We start from the raw sequence: 24,818 nt of genomic DNA on the forward strand, positions 1-24,818 counted from the left end.
ATTAAGATTTACGATTACGAGATTTATCTGATGTATCTAATGTTTTTATACATTACGGCAACCTTTTTTGACGTCAATATGACTTTTTTATTATACATTATCTCCATTTATCATCTTGTTTTGTAGATTATCGTAACCTTTTTGAATTCAACCTAACCTTGAATATGATTTAAATATTTAGTTAAAATACAAACAAATCATGATAAAAAACGATTTTTTCTGCTAACACCTAAATATATATTTTTTTCATATTTGATATTAACTAATCTTAAACATGCTTAATCTTAATTATAAAAATCCGCAAAATCTTACTAATAAAGATTTACACACATCTTGCCTGTTATTAGAAAATGTTACTAATAATCCCTGAATTGGCAAGTCTGATGTATACGGCTGTTTTAACAAGTGTTTTGTTTGTAGGAAGACTTGTATCATGACAACCTAGTTTAACGGGTGTATAAGACAAAAATAGCGTCATTTGATCTGATTTTTTAAAGGTTCAGGACGATGCTGCTGATTTATACGGGGTTAGTCAGCAGTCAATCACAAATATATGCCGATGAGTAGCAGAAGTCCTCGAAGAAGAAGCTCAGATCCATAAGTGCGGCGTGATAGGGGATATCGACTGCACATATATTAGAATTAAAAGAATTGGACAGAAAACAGAAACAGGAAAGGATTTGTATCCCTAAATGTACAGTGTGTGTGTACTGCGTATTCTGGATATAGTGGCTTGGTGGAAAGGCGACGACCGCCATATCTTTAGACAAAGTCAACTCGGCCAAAGAATGGAGAGTGTAGATTCCAAGGACGGCTTCTTGGCGATTCAGGCTATGCATTGGCTTCATATTTTTTATTCACACCAATTTTAACTCCGAGTTTAGCACAAGAGGAGGCATACAATAATTCCTATATAAGAACAAGGAATCCAATCGAATCCAATCCAATAGAACTAGCAATCCCCCATAATATTGCAATTGATATAAAAGAAGACTTGGATGCTACGTATGATACTGAGAATGCTCCAGAAGAACTAAGGTCAACCCAAACGCCGCCAGGGAATCGGGCAGGACAATCTGCTAGAGCTGCTTTTATTGAAACAGATTTTTAAAGCTGTTTTAATTACATAGGTGCGGGTAGATAGTTATTTCATTTAAAACAAGGGTTTAATTTTTTTTATAAGTATTTATTTACTATTTTAATTGCTGCTCTAATAATAATTTAAGCCGTAGTAGATGCTCCTGTGTAGCCCATTCGTGAGCTTCGGAAAGTTGCTTCATCTTGACCTTATGTATTTGAGCCATCTGCATAAGTTTTGTTTCATGCTCTTACTGCAAACACTGTAACACTGCCGTGTTATGGAGTTTGGCACTTTCTACTATTTGTAATGCCTTAAAAATTAAATTACGACCGTTGAGGGCTTTTGAATGAAATATGTAGTCCTTTTCGCTATCACATTGATACCAACCTCGTCCAAGTTTTGTACTGCAGAACGCGTCTCGGGTCTCGCACCCTTTTTACTTTATTTTCTGAACTCATTTAATCATGTACTCCAGGAACCGGGCTTCTCAGTACCTATGGGATATGTGCGACGGCGACAACGAATGTTATTTGCGATACCAAAGGCAAGAACTAGTCTGTTGTACAGATCCCCGTTATCCAGGACGTTGCGCTTACTAAAATATGCTGTCTCCGATACTATCGACATATTTGTATGTTGGCAGAGTGAATTCACAGTAGCGCTATTGTGTAAATTATGTGTCAAATTTTTATGTACATTATTATATTTTTATTAAATGTTTCTCCACATTGTCGTATTGGCATAGGCGGTAAAGATAATGTGTGTATGTTTGAAATAAATAAAAATAAATTTCAGGTTCGACAACACAAAAAACACGAATATTGAATTGTCAAACAAACACGGCGAGTAGCCATGCTAACAACTTACATAAATAAGGGTAGTTTAGTTATTCCACCCACATCATCACACATCGATTATGGGTCAAAGAGGTGTTTATGCCTTGTACAAGCTTATTGAATTGAGTTATCCAGTGAATATAACTATCACCTCGTTTAGCATTTTTTTATGAGTAAGATAATATAACTAATAATAAGTAAGTAGGTAGTATTTATAAGTAAGATAACTTATAAATACGATAACCTACCCAATGTTTATCATATTTATGAGTATAATTAATATACTTTGTTTATAATAAAAAAACTAAACGTTCTTGGAACTCGGAATAATCATTATAAAAAGCGAGATAAACATTTTTTTCAATAAAAGCAGTAGGTATATGCCACAACAACAATATTTCAGTTTATGTTCCAGTGGATACTTACTTATATTACATACTTTCATTATTGGAATTTATATGGGCTTGAAAGTAGTAAAGGTTGAAGTTTACTTTATAGTAGGTACTTTTTTAGAAAACAGTGTTGAAAGGTTTTATAAAAGAAGGGATTTTCTTATGTTATTTTTACTTTAGGTCATTATTTAAAATTAATTGGATTCACTATAATTATAGTGCAGTGTTGGTCTAGTGGCTTATGTAATGTGCGCGTATTTAACTTTCGCTTGAAAGGTGAAGGAAAACATCGTGAGGAAACCAGCTTACTTTAGAGCCAATATGTCGGCCGATTAGATTAAAAAAATAAAAAATACGTTTATTATAGAGCATAAGATAGACAGGTATCACTTATTCCACGTCATGAAATTTAAACCTGTCTGGGTCCCTACTCATCGGCAAAGAAGACAGAGGGCCGAGAGAAAAAGCCGGCGTAAAAAACTCTCGGTACTCTTTTAACAAGTGATCATGAAACACATACAGAAATCTGAGGCCCAGACCTTAAAAGGTATACTTAACTTAGCGTCACTAATTAAAAAAGAAATTGATAAACTAATAATTAATAATTTTATGTTGCGTATCTGTTATAATTCTTACTATGTAATTTTTCAGAACTATACCTACAGAAATGTTTGTCGGTGCATTCGGAGACAAAACATAGTCTAAATACAGATATATCAAATAGACTGCCGGTATCTCTAATCATTCTAACTATTTTTTATTTATAAATTAAGTCTAGTTACCTAGCAGAACCCTACCTACTGGAGGTGAATTACTTAACTAATTATTACTATAAATTATATTCTATGAATGGTCGAAACCCCAATATTGTTATAAAAATTAGACTATTACTAGTACAACCACTTAAATATTTTCTACAAAAGCTGCATTAATTTATATCTATTTGCAACGAAAAGTTGTTGCAAAGCTTGTTTTGCCTTAATAGTACTTAAAAGTGGTTTTACCTTAGGCCGCTAACTCACTAGGACGCTACGACGTTGCCCGTTACGTAGGCATGGCTACTCTTGGCTACATTCAAATGAAGTTGCCAGGAGCTACTATCTCCCTGTCGAGAATGGACGCTCTACGCATAGAAGAAATTGCACTCATTTATTATTTGAGCCGCAAAAACATTTAAAAGAAAAAACATTGGATTTCTTTATGTCAAATCGAAATCGAATTGGTGCTTTTTTCACACTGTAATATGAATATTTAAGGAAATATCCTCCAATGTTTTTTAATACGGAAGATGTTAGTAATTTATTTTTGTGAATTGTTAAGTTTATGTAGAGATGATCTAACAAGATACATTATTAAGAAACTCCATCAATCCAGATGAAAAACTATTTCATAAAGGTTTTTGGTTGTTGTATTTTCCTCGTAGCGTGGTACTTAGTAAATGTACTCCCTAAATTAAAAAAAAGTACTAACTATAGCAAAATAACACACAATCGTAAATTATCGTAATATAAAGGAACACTTGTAATCATATACGTCTGCGATAGAGAAATCATCAGAAATGTTTGTCGGTGCATTCGGAGACAAAACAGTCCAAATATAGATGGGATTTCAGATAGACAGCCGGTATCAGCTACAAAACGCTTTTCTTGCGAACGGACATACTTTGAATTTTTAGTCTTCGTCTTCATTACTTATCTCATTTTTTTCTCGACTCTCAATAGATTTATTAAAAGCTCAAATACATTTATCATCTTCAATATTTTTGAATTACATCTATAAATTTTTACATAAAAAAGTTTTTCAAATTTGATTGTAAATTATTATTATTTTATTGATAATTTTATGTTAATATATTTTCGCTTTTTGATTTTTGAGTCGTGACCGAACTGAACGGATTGGCGGCGAGATTTGGCGACGCAGGGTCGCCTGACGTAGCCATGGCAACGTCCCTGGCCACGTCGCCATGGTGTCTCGGTGAGATATGGCCCTTAGTGTTAGTTCGATCTTTATTCATGCAATTTACGTAAGAATCAAGTTTATAATTAACTTAAATTTCATTGACATTAATATGGTCAGGTCAGGGACTATAATTGTCGATAAAATAGTAATAATATATTTAACCATAGATAGTAAAAAAAAGACTGGTATTCCCTGTAAAAAAAGAGCCTCTTTTTCATAAAGAACTGGGTCCAAATGAACAGGAGGATCACCTTATGTTACGTGATACCATAATAATAGACAGTCTCAACGCCAGAGGACGGAGCCGCCGGAGCGTTGCCGGCCTTAAAATAAGTAATACACTCTTTTTTAATAATATAACTACTAGATTTATTTTCGCTTTTGGCTTTAACGCTGAGATATAGTTTACCAAACTGGATTTATAATTTAACAACGGAACCCTAATGAAGTTAATCATTAGGGTTTATTTATATTTATATTTATATTTATTTAGTTTATACATTTATATCTTAAACCTTTTGCTCATTCACCATTATATCTTCAACTACCAGAAGGGCTGGACAATGCTGTGGTTACTTATACTTTTTGCGTTATGCTGTGTCTATATATATTTGTCTATCAAAATGTACCCTGGGGATATGCCAGTATATCCCGGCCGTGTACCAATTTTGGGCAACATCTCTTTGCTCTTGGGGGATTCAATTGGTAAGTTTTTATATGATAGAACAGTTTAATAAAAAATGAATACTTGTATGGTGAAGGAAACTGTATGAACAATTGGCGACGTGTGTAGGGTACGGAAAGATTATTACCTACACTTAGCAAAAGGTTTCTGCCCCGTGTGTTCCGCGGGTGGTTACGGGACTACATTCAACCAATTTTACGTGTTCCCAGCCACCTATATGTCTCTTAAGTTGTTATTTGAAATTCTAAATATTTAGTTAATTTTTTAGCTTCATGGCATTACATAAAGAAGCTGACGGAATACACATACAATAATGGACACGTTTCCGTTGTTTACGCAGGAATTATGCCAATTTATCGTAAGTATCGTAATTCAGACAGTTTAACGGATTTTTTTAGTTTACAATTATCTCTTATGATATTTTTTACGTATTTGTTTTACGGAACTGTAAGACAAACATATTATTCTTCTTGTGTAATAAAAATCACCCACAAGAAGCTTTTATGTAGCTTACGGAGTTAATTATGCTTCAATTTAAATAATGTATAACTTGTAAAAAAAAATTATACGATAACTGAATATAGCTATACCTATGTACTAAGCTTAGAACAAATTTATATGTATATATGTTAAGTTATTTAAAAATATTACTTATTAGTAGACTCATTATTATTATTTTTTCAGTAATTACGGATCCGGATGACTGCTACAAGGTGCTGACGACGTGCTTAGAAAGGCCTGGCTTTGCGAATAAGTTTCTAAAACAATTCCTTGGTAATGGTCTTCTGACTGGACCAGGTATGTAACCAGCATAAAACCGATAGATTATCTTCCATTTCCATGCATTTATAGCAGTCGTCACCAAAAACTATGCTCCAACCCAGTTTGTATGTTTCATTCACATTTTTTAATAGGCTATAAATGTTTTCCTGGAAATCGTGTAGCGTAGCTAACTGAAATGACTATCTCTCTATATAGAGAAAAGTTCACAGAAAAGCCTTAAAAAAATCGTACTGGAAAACCGAACAATCTCTGGGGTAGCATAGCAAAATCTTCCGTGTTGGTAGTTATGTAATAAAAAGGTAAGCCCAATAAAATCACATGAAGGATAAACGAAGTTCGCGGGGGCAGCTAGTACTTATACATAATGTTTAGTGTTACGAACCACGCCGAGTGCGCAATATTTATAAGACAAAGTCTTTTAAACTTTAATATAAGTACTATATACTATACTTCTATAATTCAATTATACTTTTAGAGGCAATTTGGAAGCAACACCGTAAGTTAATAAACCCAGCCTTCAATCAACAAGTAGTAGACAGCTTTATGGGAATTTTTAATGCTCAGAGTCGACGTTTGGTTGAAACATTGAAAAACCATGTGGGCAAGGGACAGTTCGACCATCATGACTATTTGGAGAAAACCGCCTTGGAGACTATTTCTCGTTAGTATAGTAACTAAGTACCTTGTAACACTATGTATAGTAAAGTTTAAGCGTAATAGGATTTTTCTTTATTTGAATGTTTTAGGGCAATAATATTTAACTGTTTCTAAACCTAAATGTTTTTTTATAGGTAGCTCTGTATATTTTCTGTGGTCGAAACGTCAAATGGTACGCTTTGACCTACAGATGTTACTTATTTAAATATATTCATTGCATCATACATACGTTCTATGAAAAACATATCACAAATCACACATTACAATCTATTTACAACTTAATTTTCCTAATTTTACTTCGATTGGTTTACAACGCTCGACCAAATTAAATTTAGCAGGTACCTACGTCCTACACTATCAAAAAAAAATTAAAAAATATGGAGAAAGAATCACATATAATTTTATATTATTCATCCACATCTGTGTGTTATATAAATACAAATAAAATAGTTAGAATATAACCTATGTTACTGGCTAGTTTAAATAATTTATAGGTTAGAAAGTAGCTGGTTTATGTATTTTTTTACTATTTAAATAGTTTTAAAAGTTTATGATTTTATCCGTTTCAAACAAACCTTTCTAGGTTTAAGTAATCGTAACATTTTAGATACAATTTTATTTCTTAAATTAAGCTTTGTTTTTTTCGTACAGTAACAATGGCGGGAGTAGACATTAGCAATCAGAAAGAGTTCAACTACAAATGTCTTATGGCATTCCGTGCTGTCGTCGACGGCGTCATAGCGAGAGCCAAAAACCCACTCTACTACTTCGATAATATATACAGAACGTCAGAATTGAAGAAAATAGAAGACGCTCATGTCAAAATAACTCATGAGTTAACTGAACAGGTCAGGTTCACCGATATTTCAATGTTTTTGCAATATATGTATATATGGATAGATTAATAATATAAATATATAAATAGATTAATTAATATAAAATATTGATATATAATACAGAATTAATGAATGACGATCTAATAACAGTTTAATATGACCACTTATTAACACATTAATAGTAGGTACATATAAAAACCGGGAACATAAATTATTAGTGAGGCAGGGATCGAGTCAATCAAGCGATCTCTTTAAAGCAACAAAATAAAGTAACCGACCAGCGAAAAATATTTTTTCTAGCTGGAAATTATTGTAATATACAGGAAATTATTGTAATATACAGATTTTCTTTAAAACGTGTTATTTATCGGTCCTGAAAAAAAAGCGTGAGGTGTACGCAACCGAAGAAAATAAAGAATATTCAGGTGAGCTAATAAGTAAAATATTACGATAGAGTTTCATTTATCATGAAGCCAGCTATTTTAATGTGTAAATGAAAAAAATTCCATATTGAGGGACTGATTAACGACTAGGCAAATGATTTCCGATAACTTATTGTTTCAGAAAAAAAATTTAAACCATTCCTTCATCGTTTGCTGGATTTTAGTAATACACTATTAAGCGACAATGATATTAAAGACGAAATGAATAATATTATGTACGCGGGCTCCCAATCCAGCTCGGCAGTTCTTGCCTATACGATGTTAATTCTAGGTACATACCCCCGTATACTAGAAAAATGTCAACAAGAGTAAGTGTTTATAATTATTAAATACTAATGAAATATTTAAATCAAAAATGCCTCAGTTCGCCACATTCGTTCGTAAAAATGTGTTGTTAATTTTTTTATAGTTATATCGTGTCAAATGTTTCGTGACATTTTAATAATTACAATAATCTGTACTTAAGGTCTAGAAACATTTCAGATTTTAACAAATAGAAAATTACAAATGTATCAGCGCTCCAATAATAATCGAAAAAGATACTAAAGATTAATTTATATGTACCTAAATTGTTCCTGTTAATTTATATGGTTTATATATGATGCAAACTCAATGAACGTAATATAAAAATAATATACCTATGACATGTAGCGTTAAATATATATTTAATATGTCGTAAGCCAGTTATAGCTGCTGCTGCTATATGCTTAGATTTATTTCAGCTTCTCATTTTATACCGGCTGATTAAATATCATTAATATTTTTCCTAAAACAAAAATAATAGTTCCGATAGCGGTGGATCTAAAGAAAACAGTACATGATAAAAAGTAATAGGAATAAGAATCCACCGATGATTTTAATACCGAACTATAGTATATGCCATATGCATACAGCATCAAGGGTAAATATTATTGATTCTTTTAAGAATTCGTGACATATTCGGCGAATCAGATAGAGATGTGGAGAAAGAAGACTTGACCAACTTGAAGTATATAGATGCAGTTCTAAAAGAAACGATTCGACAATGTCCGGTAGCACCATTTACTGGTCGATTAATTACTGAAGACATCCAACTTAGTACGTATTTGTTTTATGAACCTAGCTATTATTTTGAGTCCATTTTTAGGATAACACGAAATGCAAACTAACATTGAAATCATATCTTAAAATCACGTAAACATAACTCATAAAACACTATTATGCGAGAATTTAGAACAATTTATTTAACCTAATAAACCTTAAAAATAATAATAAACGAGTAATCTATTAAGGCATATGGCTGATAGGACGATGAAAATCTTGTGACGCTGGAGATGTGCAAATTAATAAAACCGGCACAGCTAGTACATTATAATTATAATAGTCTTGCTAGAGATGACATTTACAACATTTTGGTACATATTTACCTACATATCTATTTCAGAAAATACAGTTCTTCGTAAAGGGTATCCATGCGCTATTCTATTATACGGTATGCTTAATAACCCAGCTCTATGGGGTAAAGATGCTAGTGAATTTATACCAGAAAGGTGGTTGGATGGGAGACTTCCAAAAAACTCTAATGCTTTAGGCGCCTTTGGTTTTGGAAAAAGAAATTGTGTTGGTAAGAGGTTTTGTGCTTTTTTCTCAAATCAAACTAAATATCTCTAAATCGTACTTATTTAAGTATTTATAGGAATTATTATTATATGTATTTGGTCTTTGTTTCAGGTAAAGTATATGCCTTTACTACAATGAAGGTTTCCCTGGTACATATCCTTCGTAGGTATAAGATGACAGGAAATTTTTTCAACATGAAATTGAAGAACCAAGTTATTAATAAGCCAGCTGGCGGCCACGAAATTAGCATAGAATTCGCCTAAAATTTCTTAATAATGCACTAGATAAATGCCGATTACGTATCTACATGAATTACTAATCGAAGAAAACTTTACTTCATACCTCATTGACTATAAAAGTATTTGATTTTGTTATTCTATCTTATATTTGATTTACCTTCTTGCAAGTTATGAACTAACATATAAAGTACGATTATTTATAATTTTACTTTTCTTTATTAAATAAAATCACTGCAACCAGGTAAAAAGTATAATAAAATACTGTAACTACTATTAAATAAAATCTGAGAACCAAGATTAAAAGTACAACAATATGACATAAAACAAAAATAATAGACGCGGCTAAAATAGTGTGCCAAGCAAATTATTATTTCTAAATGTTAAAGTGTATTTTTTTCTTAATTCAAAATCAATGAAACTTATAATCTATTATAATTTAAAAAGTTTTGGAAATAAAGGCTATTATTATTATTACTAAACTATTAAATATAATAAAATACTAGTTGTCACAATATTTTTCATTATTTATTTTAATAATAATGAAAAAATATATACGTCGCAAATATTACTACAATCTATCTAGTCTTTATACAACAGTCAGAAAATGTAAACCAAGATAGAACCTCACCTCTGGGCAGGGGCTCCTCAGTACCAGCTCCTTCCACTTATTCGAATCGTCGATGACCAATCCCTCTCCGAGCGGCTTGATCCTTTGGCGTTGTTTAGAGATGTGGGGTCACTCTGCATCTTTTACCAAATTTACTATGGAGTGTTCAGAGGAGTTATAGACGAATTCAAGAAAAGAGCGTGCCAATTCTTAAAAGGCCGGCAACGCACTCGCGAGCCCTCTGGCATTAAGTGTCCATGGGCGGCTGTATCACTTAACACCAGGTGAGCCTCCTGCCCGTTTGCCCCCTGTTCAATAAAAAAATATTAATTTGGCTACTCCATGGAGGTTCACATACAAACAAAGTAGGCTTTTTATGCGGTTGTATCTTCAATTATTCTTGTTTCACCATTGCCATTGCATTGTTTGAGCAATGTAAATATTAGCAAAAAGATTCTTATTGCAGTTTTAATTAGATGAAATTAAAATTAAGCCATCAATTATTATAAGACCATAAAAAATGAAAATATTTTATTGAGCATTTATAAAACTATTTATTACAAAATTTATATAAAATTGTAAAATTTGTTACTTAATAGGTTACTTCTTAAGTCAACATTAAACAAAATATAGGAAATTGGAAGAAATGTCTAATATGGCACTTGTGTTACTATAAAATATAGATTCAAAATGATATTGAGATTTAAATAATGCAAACAATAACATGTTTACTAAAACTAGTTAAGTATATTATAGTCATAAATTCATGTATTTAAATTTTATCACAGACTGTAATTGTAGAAGTAAACTGGCATAAAGTTATAATTATTGCCATTATATAAAAAACTGTAAAAGTGTGGAATATCATAGCATATTTCATCATTTGTTTGTTTACATATAAGTGCCCAATAAGTAAAACTTACTATTTTTGGAAGCATTTTTACTTATAAGGATATGTAATATTATAAGTACAACAATACTGCAAATTAATACTTCCAATAATTGTCCTTATCAAATAAATATAAAAAACTATGTAGGTTAAATACTCAGCATGGCTATGTTAAGCCTTAAGCTTGAATGTTTCAAGCATCAAATATAACTTTTAAATACAGGGTATTCTAATCAAAACAATTGCAATCACAGCATTCAACATCTTCACAACCCCCAGTATCTTCAGTACTTTCACCATCACAACATGATGCAATAGAATCTCCACACCCCTCTAACATACTTTCCATACAATTACCCAACTGTACACAACACCAACCAAAAAATCGACAAAACAAATAAAATTCCCATTCATCTGGGTCATAGTACGGATCGCAACAACAGTCTTCTACATCTTCTCTTCGCTTTTTTCTCTTCTCACCTACTTGTTCTACTTCTTCCGCATCTGATTCGGGAACTTCGAGGCGAGGCTGAGTCGTAATAGGTATATCATTATGCTGTTCTAAAGAACTGCTTTCAGTACTATCCAAGTTGCTCTGTTGATTAACCAGGCTGGTAGACATATTTAGTAAAACACCATTGACCACACTATTATTTGCCAATATTTTTTAATATTTATTTAACTTAGATAACCAATACTTATTGTACGATAATTATTTAGTTTTTGAGGAACCCGTTTAATCAAACCATTTAAAATTGCCCATGAACTATTAATTTTATTAGGAAATTCGTGTTTCAAATTACTGTTTATTTTCTTTTTTCGTGGCAACTGGCATTCCGATTTGCATTACCACAGAGTCACAACTGACAGATTACGACTAAAGAATATTAAAGGCACTCCGTAGTCCGTGTATAGAACATAGACATAATAGTCACTGTCTATACTCTATCAAAGACAAGAGAACGCAATCTTCTAAATAAATAAAAAATATTTGCTGTTCGACTGGAGAGTTGAGGCTTGACGGTCAGTGTAAAATATGTCCCTCCAGTATGTCCTAAGCATAATATAGGACATTGCTAAGCAAGTCATAGTTTAAGTTGTCTCGTTTCTGAATACTGTAAAAAGAAGACGTCAGGAGAGATATGGCAACATGAGGTGATTACTATACTACTTGCTACTAAAAACGTTCTGCACCGAAAAAGATATCAATTTAGGGCAATATAATAAAATACTACGTATTTTTAATGGTTTTCATATAAAAGGTAAATCTTAACATTTACTTGCTCAAGTGTAAAATACCAAATGTTTGAATGTCAGGAACAATATATAGAATTAACTTTAATTACTTTATTTTATTATTTAGCTGGCATCACAGTTTGTTAATTCCTAGTAAACCTTTAAAAAAATAAAATGTTATCTTAACTTGTCCGTTTTTTACTGTTTGTGATGAGATTGGGACTTAATTATCATTCGCCGTTAAACCACTTTTAATGTGGAGCACCACACTTGACATAATGGATACATTCACTAACACATACAATGTATGTTTAGACTCATACTAAAATTAAACATTGTGCCCGGCCAGAGTTTTTGAATCACTGACATGGCAAAAAATGATAGCTGTTCTACGGAATTAAAAATCACAGTATTGGAAGTTGACACTCTAGAATCAATGGCCGCGTATAAGTTAAACTAAGAGTTATGGACACCTGTATATATATTTCAATACATAAATAAATATGTATACTTTTTAAGTTTATATTAAATAACAATGTTCATTAATTTGAACTCATACTTTAATTTTAAATTACATACATTCCATATTTACATAAGTTACTACATAACAGAAAGGTCACCTCATTTAACGAAGATTTTGAGGTTATGTCAACATTTTAAATGCGTGGATTAAGGATTTTACTATTTTTATACTTAAATAATATGCAAACTGAAATGTTTTGTAAAAATTAAAAAGTATAAAATATAATTTCTACGAAATATTTCAAAAATAATAGAAAATTTATAATCGTAAGAGACCGCCTTTTGAAAAACTAAAATCTCAAAATGTATTTTATTGCTGGAAATAAGCACAAAAAATTTGGATTTTTCAATATTTTAGGATTTAGGTCTCACGAAATGTTTCAAAGGACACTTGAGTAGTTGACATTAATGCTTTTACAGCGTACCGAAAAAAATCGAAACCGGCGACCATTAACTACAAACCAGCGCCTACAGAATTATTTACTGTTTTTTTAATTAACATAGACCTAGTTACAACAGGTTCCAAAAAAGTAATGGAGTGTAATTTTGGTGATATTAAACAAAAATTGCATATTTAATATTTTTTCATTTAAGTTTGACCAATTCACCACCGCATATGAAATTTTTTCCACATAGTTATTCTATAAACATTTATGAACCATATTTGAGATTTCATATACATTACATATTTGCCTTTATCAGAACACACGGTACTAGGCCTATATAATTAAAAATCAACAGCGATTTTCGATAACATATAACGAATTTCTAGTTTTTATCACTAGCAACCCTACAGATACAATAGACCGGAAACCGAGGCGTGCGCCATTACAGCTTCCGCTGCTTGTCGTATTTCAAGATGTCTGCGAGCTGAGTCCAACCAAGGCTTGGCTACTGCCCTTGGAGCTCCTTGTAAAAGATTTATATAACGTAGGGCTGAGGATAGATCGCCGTGGTCCATGTAATATCTAAAACATAAATTAGCTCATATTAACTAATCAAACAAATTTGAAAATATTTACGAAATAAAGTTTAATCATACCTGGCTCTTTGTATTATGTCAAATGTGTCCAATTTAGTGAAGTCTGTCGGAAGGTTGTCCAACTCATCTTTTGGAATTTCGGCAAACTGAAAAAAAGAATATTTTATTGAAATGGAAATAACTATCTAAATTGCATATTCATACAAAAATAATTAGAATCTTCGATGTTGTGTTGTAGCAGATCATGGTAATATTATTGTTATTTCCTTAAGCTTAGAAAAAAATTTAGCTTTGAAAATTATAAGTATAAAATGAAGAATGAAATGTTAGAATGTTAAACCCAAAACCACCATTTTAAGAAAATTTTAAAATCTATAACAATACCTTTTGGAAAAGTAATTTGGACTGCAACCAAGAGAGGAAGTAAACTGGCAACCCTGCTCCTTCCCGTCCCACTAGCGCCACTTTGACAGCTGACTTCTCTAGCTGGAACATTCATTGCTATATTTAATAGAATTTAGCAGTCGTAGCTGTCTTAAAATTAATAGTTTTAAATCTTATTTTATTAAATACTGTTTGCATTATCAATAATAACATATTTATTGAACTTATACTTCTTTTTGCGTGATGGAGAAAAATGATGAGAGTGAATTTTTGCGATGCGCGCGCACATCAACACCTAAATTCCACATCCTAAAGTTAGTACTAGGTGGTATGGAAATCAATAACTATGTTCAAGTTGTATATTCTAGTATTTTTATATTATTTATATTTAGAACATGTGTTTCGTAACAGTACAATAAAACAGTGTGAATAAATATTGTTTTTGTGTTTTTAAATCAATTTAAAATACGACAGTGATAGTATGTCCTAATAATTTATTTAAATATTTTTTTATTGATTAATTTTATTATTTATCGTTAATCACGACTGCATTTAAGTTTTTTTTTCATACGCCAAAGAAGTATAACTTCTAACGCGTGTACTAAGTAAACACTCTTTTTTTAAACCTAAATGCTCATTATAATTTTTCATAATGTGATATTTAAGCTCTATCAGACAATATTATATTAAATTATAGATTACAAGTAAATAAATATATTATACCGTATCGAATTTATCCCGTAGAGCTTTCTCAGTGACAATTCCCTTCTCCCTGACTTCCTTGGGAATTCCTTGAAGCACCGTTTGCACTAGCTTGTCGTCTTTACCTATTGAGAGACTTCATATTAAAGTTTTCAATATTTTATAGATTAAACTCCATTAGGGTCAAAACAGTAGCTCTCACTGTTCGGACGAACGAACATTTATGAAAGACTTCTCAATAAATAGATTAGCATTTATGTTTAAATCAAACCAGTAGTTTCTGAGATAAAATCAAAATCATTTATTCATATAGGTTACATAACACTTATGAACATCAAAAAAGAAATATATATTAAATGCTTGTAATTTTACATGCCAGTTCTCAAATCAAGGGCGTAGAACGGAAGAGAAGAACTGGCAAATAACTCTCCACCACTTCATAAGAAAAATCTTTTATAATAGATCTTAGTATAGATAAAACTTACCGGCCTTCTCTAACGCGGTGATCTCATGCGTTAGCAACGCGTGTTGGGTCGTGCGACGGGTGGCGGCGTGCAAGGCTTCCGCTGCCGCCCACAATGACTGGGAGCGACGGGCTTCCGTTTCCGCTTTGGCTCGCTCTGGAAATAAATACAATAATGCCCTTAAGCGATTTCATTTTTTTAATAAAATAAATATATATAGGTTAGAACCACCATTTTTAAATAAATTAATTTAACGTTTTGTAACAATTCACTTATAGTCATAGTCATAATATCTTTATTCGTTTAGGTAAACATGTACACTTATGAACGTCAAAAAAAACAAAAAAAAATAATTTACATTTACCACCAGTTCACAAGTCAAGGGCGTAGAGCGGGTAAGAAGAACTGGCTAAATTATAGAGATAATGACAAACCTACAGTTAAAATGAGATAAACACCTAATAAAATTAAAGTTAGTTAAATAAACTCACGTTTTAGAGTCTGTTCAATGGCCATTAGTTTCCCAGCCATCGTAGCGAGCTCGCGTTTGAACACAACGCGTTCTTTCTCGACTTGTTCCGATACTGAACGGCTGAATTTACCCAAAACCTTGAAATAATAAATATTATGTAAAAAATAGTACATATAAACGAAGGACACCGTGAGCAATTTCTGCAGAAACCCTACATCTTTCACTCGATACCAACCCCGGGGAAGTAAATACAGATAATACAACTTTTTCAACAGCTGTGATACTTTTTTATCACCGTGACCATGCACGCTGAAAAGCACGCGAAACGTCGATTTCTTGTTTTTTATAGAACAGGGGTCAAACGGGCAGGACGCTCACCTGATGTTAAGTGATACAGCCGCCCATGGACACTCTTTTAAAATTATGTTTAAATTATTATAAGTTTACATTAATACATAGCTTCAATCCGGTAAAAAAGTGTTTTCTTTAAATAGTACATAAGTAAAAAATGGTTATTTGCAACAAATAAAACACAGAACAATTAATTTTTAATGAATAAAAATTGAACTAGCAAATAATTTCATTTTTATATTATGTTTGATTTATGTGTAACTTAATCATGATTAGCTTAGTTAAAATAAAATAAATCAGTGGCGCTACAACCTCTTTAGGTCATGGCCTCAGATTTCTAAATTCATGATCATTTTTAAATGTAATAGACAAGAAGGTGATCAGCCTCCAGTGCCTGACACACGCCGTCGGTTTTTTTGGGTCTAAGACATGTCGGTTTCCTCACGATGTTTTCCTTCACCGTTTGAGCAAATGTTAAATGCGCACATAGAAAGTCCATTGGTGCACAGCCGGGTATCGAACCCATGACCTCAGGTATGAGAGTCGCACGCTGAAGCCACTAGATCAACACTGCTGATTAGCTTAGTTAGCTTAGCTAAAAATATATGCAGTAGAAATCAGAGATCAAGAAATATAAGAAGACAAATAAGGAAAGAAAATGTACCTCTTTTTCTTTCCTAGAAAGTTGATCTTGCATCACTTCTTGTTGAATTTCAAACTGTTTCTTAAGTTGTTCCTTTAGTTTTCTGTTCGCTTCCGCCTGAACTGCCAAGCTCTGAAATAATTATTTTTTATTTATTTATTTCGTTATCCTACAGCAAAAATAAATTATCTATAATTACAAATGAATACACTAAAAATATAGCCAAATATGGAAAACATGAATACATTTATACTACAAAAAGATTTACAAAAGGGAATAAACAAAAAGTTTACAATACATTTAACAAAGTGTTTTTTTTTTCTATATATATGTGTCTTCACTAAGACATCATGGAACATTACGATCTAGCCTAACTTAAGACTAATAAGTAATTTAAGTCTAACCTAATTTACTAAAAAGGATTATTATATAAGTGTGTTATTATTTAACAAAGTGTGATTCAATTTATTTAAATAATCCTTATTTGGCTGTGTTGTGTGATGGTGTAAAAGTGAGGGTGTGTATGTGATGGTGTGTATGTGGTGTGTGCTCAGATTTTGCGCTATGGATATTCATAATACACTTTTTAACCACTTTTTTATTTTATAATATTAACCTAATTTATAGATTTGTACAGATACATTGTATAAATATATGTTTTTGTACGACCTCAGGGATGAGAGCAACACTGCTCTTGTTGTCTTAAATTATATGTTAATCATAAAGCTACCTTCTTTTGGAACTCTTTTTCCTTCTCCTGTCTCTCCCTCTTTATCATATCTTCAACTTTTGCTTCTATGATGGCTTGTTCGTCGTGACCTGAAAGTTAAAAAATAATTTTAAATCTACTAAATAATATTTAATTAATTATATTATAATTAATAGAAATTTTTATTAACTTTTGCAATAAATAATAACAGACTTAGCAATGCGCTACTTATAAGTTAATTTTCGCGTGTTAAGAATATAAAAAATGAGGGTAGTTTAAAAAAATGGCATGACGATATGGTAGCTTGGTGGCGTAGTAGATAGATCGACTATTGCACAATGTTGTTTTTTTGTCCCAAAAGAATAAACAAATTATAATTAGGGGTACTTACACTCAATGGCCCTCTTGATTTTCAAATCTCTTGTAGTTTGTAGTTCCGCTATTTCGTTTTGTAGGTATTGTACCTGTTATATTTATTCAAATAAACATTAATATTTATATGCAACTGAGAATGATTTTTAATTGAGGAAAATATTACTTTAATAAAAAAAATACCTGTTTCAATGTGTATAGCAGCAGCAGGTCGGTGTCGCCCTTAAGTTCGAGTTTGCGGGCAGCGAGGTCGACTCCCGGGAATAACATTTGTAATTCATCTTTGTATGCTCTACGGGCAGCTTCCACCTGGAATTTTTTTTTTTTTGGTAGCTTTATTCTGAGTTGTACAGCAAATCAAGTATGCTATGGATTTACTGTTTTGAAATGTTAAAACTAAGGGACTGTGCAAGTATTACTTAAGCTAAAAATTGCAAGATTTACTGCAATTTATCCTCCTCTCACCCCTGTCAGTAAAAGAAAGCAAATCCCTCAAAATAAAAGTACATAAATGTATTAATTTTTATAGGTTTTTAAGCATAGACAATATGTGGGTAATATGTGTAAAAAAGACAAAATATAGAAGGCTAATCTTTTAGACATTTTCACCTCATTGGCGTTTCAGTGAAACAAAATTTTACATACGAATAAAATTCCAAATAAAAATACATAATTTGATAATAATTGATTCAAGAATAGGTGGTAATTATTGTTAATACCATTAATATATTTTTTAATACAGTTGCTCAAAAAGTGGCATATTGCAGGGAGGTATAGCGTTCGGAAAGAGGGCTATTACACACTCGTGCTTTTTCTTTGCCATTCCCGCACTAGTGCGTTTTCTTTGCCAACTGTCAAAACAATGTGTATTAAAAAGAAAAAACCAACCACGAAGGTTTTATTAAAAAGATTCATAGAAGTTTTTATGATATATGGTTTCTAAATATTATATAATAATTGGATTCAATAAGTTCGGTTAGGTTTCTTTTCATTTCATATCAATTAAAAAAATATTAAAAAGAATTTTATAATATATTCAAATACGTATTTCTAAAAAGTTTACCAATAATTGGATTCATAAGTTAGGTTATGGTTAGGTTAGGTTATTAATGACAGACTTTCCGCACTTGTAATGAAATATACTATTGTTGCCAATAAATGTACCTTATTCCAATATTTATCGGACAGTACAGCCTGCTCCAGGCACTCCTTGTATTCGTTTTCAGCCTGAGACAGATCTGCTCTGAACTGCTTGATGTACCTCTGAGTGGCCGCGATGCTTTCTGGCGGAGCTTGTACGCCAGCCTTTATCATACGGTCCAGAGTCTCTGATTATAAAACATTATTTTTTATTGCATGAAAATAACAAGAAAACAATTAAAAACATTGGCCAACAGGCTTATCGCTATGAAATGATTTTAATGTTGAAATATACATGAGCGAATAAAAATAAATTCCTTGATTAACTAAATATTGTTAAGGGATTTAGATATTAATAAGTCTTATATTATGGATCAATATAAACATATTATTGAAGTCTATTAGGTACAATAGACTGAGTAACTCTTCCCAGTATCCTGTTTTGTATTCATGTAACTCTGTACTCGGATTAGTCTATACATGGCATATTTTTAAAATACATACAGGTTGGTTGACAGGCAGATAGCAATTAATCTAACTAGGAAGTAATAAAAAAATCTGTCAAATTACTACTATTATGACTACAAATCACAAGTTTCCTGTATTTTTTTATCAAACTTAATAAAAAAATACAAAAATTAGTCAAACAATTAACTAAACATTATTATTATATCTATGGACTGCTGTTTGAATTCCCGGTTAATAAGACAGCCTACCAATAGCACATTTGGCCTTTGTAGATGTCTCCTTGGCCTTAGCAACGGTCGTATTGCGCTCGATTCCGGCACCTTGAAGAGCTGTAAATTGCTTCTTGTCCAAATCTTCTAGTGGCGCTTCTATTATCTGTAAAGACATTTAAATTCAAAACTTTTCAAATATTTCTTTACATTTCCAAATACACATTTTTGCTTTATGAAGTGATGTTACTAAGATTGTATGAAATAGATTTTACATATTTATCGTTTCCCGAAATCATATACATATATGCTGAAAAATAAGCTTTAGTTATAGTAGAAATGAATCCATTAAAACTTTGATACATAAATCTACAAAAAAATCTGAAATAATTAACAAGCAATGTGTGAGTGTAAATACAAGACAAACGAATACTGCTAAAATACGTATTAATAATTTATATTCAGTCGTGTTTTTTATAATTAAAGTGGAAAAATTCCATTAGTTACTTTTTATTGCAAAATGATTTACAACTTACCCTAAAAAGTGCCTTATTATAGTCAGCGCAGAACTTGGTCGCCTTTTTATAATTGTCTATAGCCAATTTAGTGTTCTCGTGCATATCATGTTCCAATTCCACCATGTCTTTTGTAATCCTGATTGGTGGGGCTTCATGAGGCTCACAGGCTTCCGTTTGTACAAGGGTTGCTAAAATATTATGGAATTTTTATATGTTAACTGCTCCTTAAACTTGAATTATTTAGACATTTTTGTACCAGAAAGAAACAAGACTTGAATTGTTTAACTTAGCAAGGTTAAAATCTACACCCAGATGGGAAAATAAAATTTCAACGGCAATGTATAATCATCAGTAATTAAGCTGTATTATTCTCTGTATACATTTTACGTTGGAAAAGACTGAAAAATGTCTGGGTACTTATCTTATACCAGAAAATAATACTTGCACTGATAAAGGCAATTTATAAAGGTTTTTGTAACTTAAGCAAACAGTATAAAAAATGAATTCAAATTCAAATACCTGCTAACACTATTTACTTAGGCACCCTGAAGTCACACATCTAAAAACCACTCAACCAATTTTGATAAATTTGGAATGTTGAAGTTGAACAAGTAAAGAATCATAGATCAATAATCTATGTAATTTTTAATTTACAAGCAGTTGGTAGTCAAATTTACAAAGACTTAAATAGATCATATCAAATTTAGATAAAATCTTATGATGTCATCAAAAATTTACCTTTTTGTATGTGAATTATGAACACTAACCTGGTGTTTCAATTTCCGGAGTTTCCAGTTGTTTTTCTTCAACATACAATGGTTCAAACTTCGTCGGTGGAACTGTTAGGTAGTCATGATAGTTAGTCAATTACCAAACTTTAAGTGATATCTAACTTTATAAAGTAAGATTAAATACAGTTCATCATAATATGGCAGTGTTTTGTTATGATTGCAAACACTTATTATTCAAATGGATATTAAGTATTAACCATTCCATATTATTGTGAAATATGTTTGTAAAATGATATGTTATATTATGTATCTAGATTACAGTTAATTTTTAAGTAAGTAGTTTTAATTACGTTCATAGGTCTTCTTAGCAAAATCCCTTGCAGCATCTTCTTCAATGTTTTGTTCTGAACGTTGTTGGAAATCCATAGGGGATACTCCTTCCTGAAACATAATTACTTTCGCTATCAATGACAAATGTAAGCCTCATTTCTAGTTAGTGACACAAAAATCTGAGAAATGCTACAAACATTCTATGTTTTCACAGATTTTTTGCCCACAACCTTGAACCACATCAATTTTGTCAAGAATCCAACAGAAGACTCACTTCATATTATGTGCACAATGTGACTTATTTATTACCTTATTTTAATTTGATAAATTACAATTTTTCGAAAATATTGAAATAAAATCTATTATTAAAACCATTTTAATTTCAATATCATTCTAGTAAAATAGAAGTCATATGAAATTAAGAAAAGTGAATTTATTTATAAATTTGTTGATTAGTGTAAAAAATATGACAAATTTATAATAGAAACAATTAAAGCTTAAATAAATTTATTACCTTTCCAAACATAAAGTTTGTGATGATTGCAGTTGCTTTACTCAGTTGGTTAAAGGTGAATTGCCAATAAGTTGTGTTCTCTTGGTAGACAAGGGCTACAAAGTTGTTAGCCCAGGGGGCATTTGACTCCAACCAGTTTCTTGCTTCTGGGCTGTGCCTGTTGAAAACATAGTTTGTATCATACATTCATGTTCCAGTTCACACTTTGCTATATGTTAATAATACTATAACACACTCTAACCATAATTAATGCACTAAGACAATAATATATATATCTATATATACATAAAACTGTTTATATATTTTTTAGGTTGTAACCCAAATAGTTTAGTTGGCAATTTATAACAATAGACTTAATCCAAACCACTCCACTCCAATTAAACTATGAAACCCTAAACTACACATATGAAAACAAGGCAGGTAAGTAAGCAAACTGCCAAGGAACTGAAGGTAGATATGTATCATTCCTTACTTGGCATATACAACAGCTGTACCAGTGAGAAGGGAAGCACCGAGAGTCCCCCATAGTAATTTCCGTGACTTAGGGGGAACTTTTGCCGAATGTTTGTCTGATGCATTTCTCCGATGAGGTGATCTCATTACTATAAGAGCTGAACATGATCCATCACCAATTTGTTTTCTGACCTGAAGAATATGTTAAGAATACAATTTTTATTAATTCATACACTTCTAAATATCATGCATTATGATAAGATATGAGTATAGTTGGGAACAATCCTTTCTTAATCAGCAGAAACAGATTCATCATAATCGGCTGTTTGTTTTGATTGGACAAATTAAGTTTAAGGTTATTTATGACGATGATCAATGGTTGTTGTTATGTAATTACAACATAACATTAAAGCGAACATTACATGTAAAGGTTGGACTGCATTTTTAAATATAAACTAAAATTTTATAGTGATATCATAAAGAAAATTTAAAATCTTGTCGATATAGGCGGAAAGTAAAGTGAGTTAAGAGATTTTAATATTCATACTTCTGAAAAAAACTAATACAATGGTAAATTATATTATGAATAAAAGTAAAATTAAACAACAAAACTTACCAAAACTAAGCTAGGATTTGTTATTTGGTTTGTAAATCTGTACATTTTCGGCAGGCAATGATTTTTTCACTCGGGCTGTCATAAGTCAAAACCATAGAGAACAGGGCAACAGGCAATGATAATATATTTAAAACATGGATAGAGTAAAACTATGCTTCTAAAACCAAATGGCTAAACTACTATATTTGAAGGTAAACATCAGAGTTTTAAACTATGAATTTTAGGAGGGAATAGGAAGAAGATTGTAGGGCTTTAAAAACATGTTAATTTATAATTATACAAAATATAATGGTCAATATCATAGTACACAGATAGAGAAAATTTTATCTTTAGTTATATCATAATGAGAGTTTGTGGCTGTGCAGTTGGCTATGGTTTATCTAATCTTTAAATTTCTAATTGTTATTCCCTTTTGCATTGTTAGTTAGATAATTAAGTTTTCTGAACTATGTTCTTAATAGTCTAAGTAGTTACTAGAACTTATTTTTGTTACAGCTTTAAAAAAATGTTTCGGTGCACATTGTCTGGTAGAGTAGAGTGGAAATTTATTCGTATTTGATAATACAGACATTTATATATAGTAATATAGGTTATATTTATTTTCAGTGATCCGATGTTTACGACCGATTTTAGTTCCTTACGTTAATGGGACTACGGTTATTTGCAATGAAACTAGAAGTCTCTCAACTGTAATAAACAGACAGCAAAGCATTAACAAAATAGGATTACCTGGACCAGCATTAATACAAAACAAACAGATCCTTGATATATGTAACAGAATAACACCTATATCTGTTAGAACAGTCACTAAGTTTAGTTTAAAGAAGGGTAAACGAAAGACTGTTAAAGCTGCAATACGACGATTCTTGAGACTTGACTGGGGTGGCTGGATCCGGACAAAAGTAGGTAGAAATAAAAAAATCTGGAAGAAATCGCAACCTCAAAGGAGGCGTTTAAGGCAGCACGTATTTTGTAATGCAACTCAGTCTACATTGCTAGATAAAATGGTAACAAAGTTCTGGAAGAAACCTAAATATTATGTAGATGATCCATATGCTCCATATCACACCCGGGAAGAATATCATATAACAAGGAAAAGACCTACTAATCACTAAGATTATATATGTCAGATAGATTGATCTAATTATTTTGATTCGTACATTATATAGCTGTAGTATATATAAATGTAGAAGCAAATTTAAATAAATAATGGACTTTAACATCTTTTTATTTTATTATTGTATTTAATATTTTAAATGTTTAAGTGGTTTAATTCATTTTAATGATATACAAAATATATGTTTGGAATTAAATACATTGTTCCAGATTTTTTAATAACCTCAACTCGGAGGGAAAGCAGTAAAAGCAAGGAAAATTTGTTTTTAAAAGTTTTGTGCTGAAAATGAAAGTGTTTTAAAATAATTATATTCCCAACACACACATTTTTTTATTTACAAGGTTCTTAACTTACATAGTAATAAAAAAATTAAAACGAGTTTTAAATGTTTGTTCTCTGTGGCAGTTTGTTAATGCGGACAGCATTTCTTTGCTGTATTACGATATTTTTTCGATGAGCGAGGTAAGCACCGGCTTGGATCACCAGTAACATCCATTAGGCGCCAACTCTTAAATCTTTAATTAGTGCTTGTGCTTTTTGGCTCCAAAATGGTTGGAACATTGACAGAGACAGGGATGTATCACGTATGATGTTGAACGCGGCGTGGCAAAAATCACTTCCTCCACTTATGATATGGGCACTCCTAAATATAAAATCATTTATTCATAGGTAACGTAATGTACACTTATGAATGTCCAAAAAAGAAATATACATTAAATGCTTCTAAATTTACATTTTCAAGTGATGGATTTCATCGTTTCACTTTAAATAAAAGTAAAGTGTCATCAGATAGTATCAGCAAACAGTACTATCTCGTGAAGCCTTTACAAGAAATGGAAGGTAATTTTTATAGACGAGGACTAAGAAGGGACCAAGTAT

The 24,818-nt window shown here is 31.4% G+C and overlaps 3 protein-coding genes across 4 annotated transcripts; 2 read left to right on the forward strand and 1 right to left on the reverse strand.

Annotated features, from left to right (window-relative positions):
• The first annotated feature begins 4,794 nt into the window (after positions 1 to 4,794).
• Positions 4,795 to 9,919, forward strand: LOC110998925 (cytochrome P450 4C1). Its single transcript, XM_045629965.1, has 10 exons — positions 4,795 to 4,973; positions 5,222 to 5,311; positions 5,638 to 5,751; positions 6,212 to 6,397; positions 7,045 to 7,241; positions 7,558 to 7,654; positions 7,794 to 7,980; positions 8,598 to 8,749; positions 9,096 to 9,275; positions 9,383 to 9,919. Exons 1-10 carry the CDS (start codon positions 4,832 to 4,834, stop codon positions 9,532 to 9,534), a joined length of 1,497 nt encoding a protein of 498 aa, XP_045485921.1. The 5' UTR covers positions 4,795 to 4,831; the 3' UTR covers positions 9,535 to 9,919.
• A 2,865-nt stretch (positions 9,920 to 12,784) lies between these two features.
• On the reverse strand, positions 12,785 to 22,948 carry LOC110998942 (MICOS complex subunit Mic60). Of its 2 annotated transcripts, XM_022267758.2 has the most exons (18): positions 22,823 to 22,948; positions 22,226 to 22,398; positions 21,754 to 21,910; positions 21,260 to 21,350; positions 20,946 to 21,017; positions 20,197 to 20,366; positions 19,700 to 19,826; positions 19,008 to 19,171; positions 18,027 to 18,152; positions 17,863 to 17,935; positions 17,493 to 17,581; positions 16,784 to 16,894; positions 15,788 to 15,905; positions 15,318 to 15,452; positions 14,854 to 14,957; positions 14,131 to 14,232; positions 13,807 to 13,892; positions 12,785 to 13,732 (listed from the first exon to the last, which is right to left on the reverse strand). In XM_022267758.2, the coding sequence occupies exons 1-18, from the start codon at positions 22,865 to 22,867 to the stop codon at positions 13,555 to 13,557; spliced, it is 2,121 nt and encodes a 706-aa protein (XP_022123450.2). In that variant the 5' UTR covers positions 22,868 to 22,948; the 3' UTR covers positions 12,785 to 13,554. The 2 variants fall into 2 exon arrangements, with proteins under 2 accessions (XP_022123450.2, XP_022123451.2); XM_022267759.2 differs by lacking the exon at positions 20,946 to 21,017.
• Positions 22,949 to 23,191: 243 nt separating this feature from the next.
• On the forward strand, positions 23,192 to 24,042 carry LOC110998943 (39S ribosomal protein L35, mitochondrial). Its single transcript, XM_022267760.2, has 2 exons — positions 23,192 to 23,349; positions 23,429 to 24,042. Exons 1-2 carry the CDS (start codon positions 23,328 to 23,330, stop codon positions 23,935 to 23,937), a joined length of 531 nt encoding a protein of 176 aa, XP_022123452.1. The 5' UTR covers positions 23,192 to 23,327; the 3' UTR covers positions 23,938 to 24,042.
• Positions 24,043 to 24,818: the final 776 nt, after the last annotated feature.

The sequence above is a fragment of the Pieris rapae genome, chromosome 11, assembly GCF_905147795.1.
Source record: "Pieris rapae chromosome 11, ilPieRapa1.1, whole genome shotgun sequence".
NCBI classification, from domain to species: Eukaryota; Metazoa; Arthropoda; class Insecta; order Lepidoptera; family Pieridae; genus Pieris; species Pieris rapae.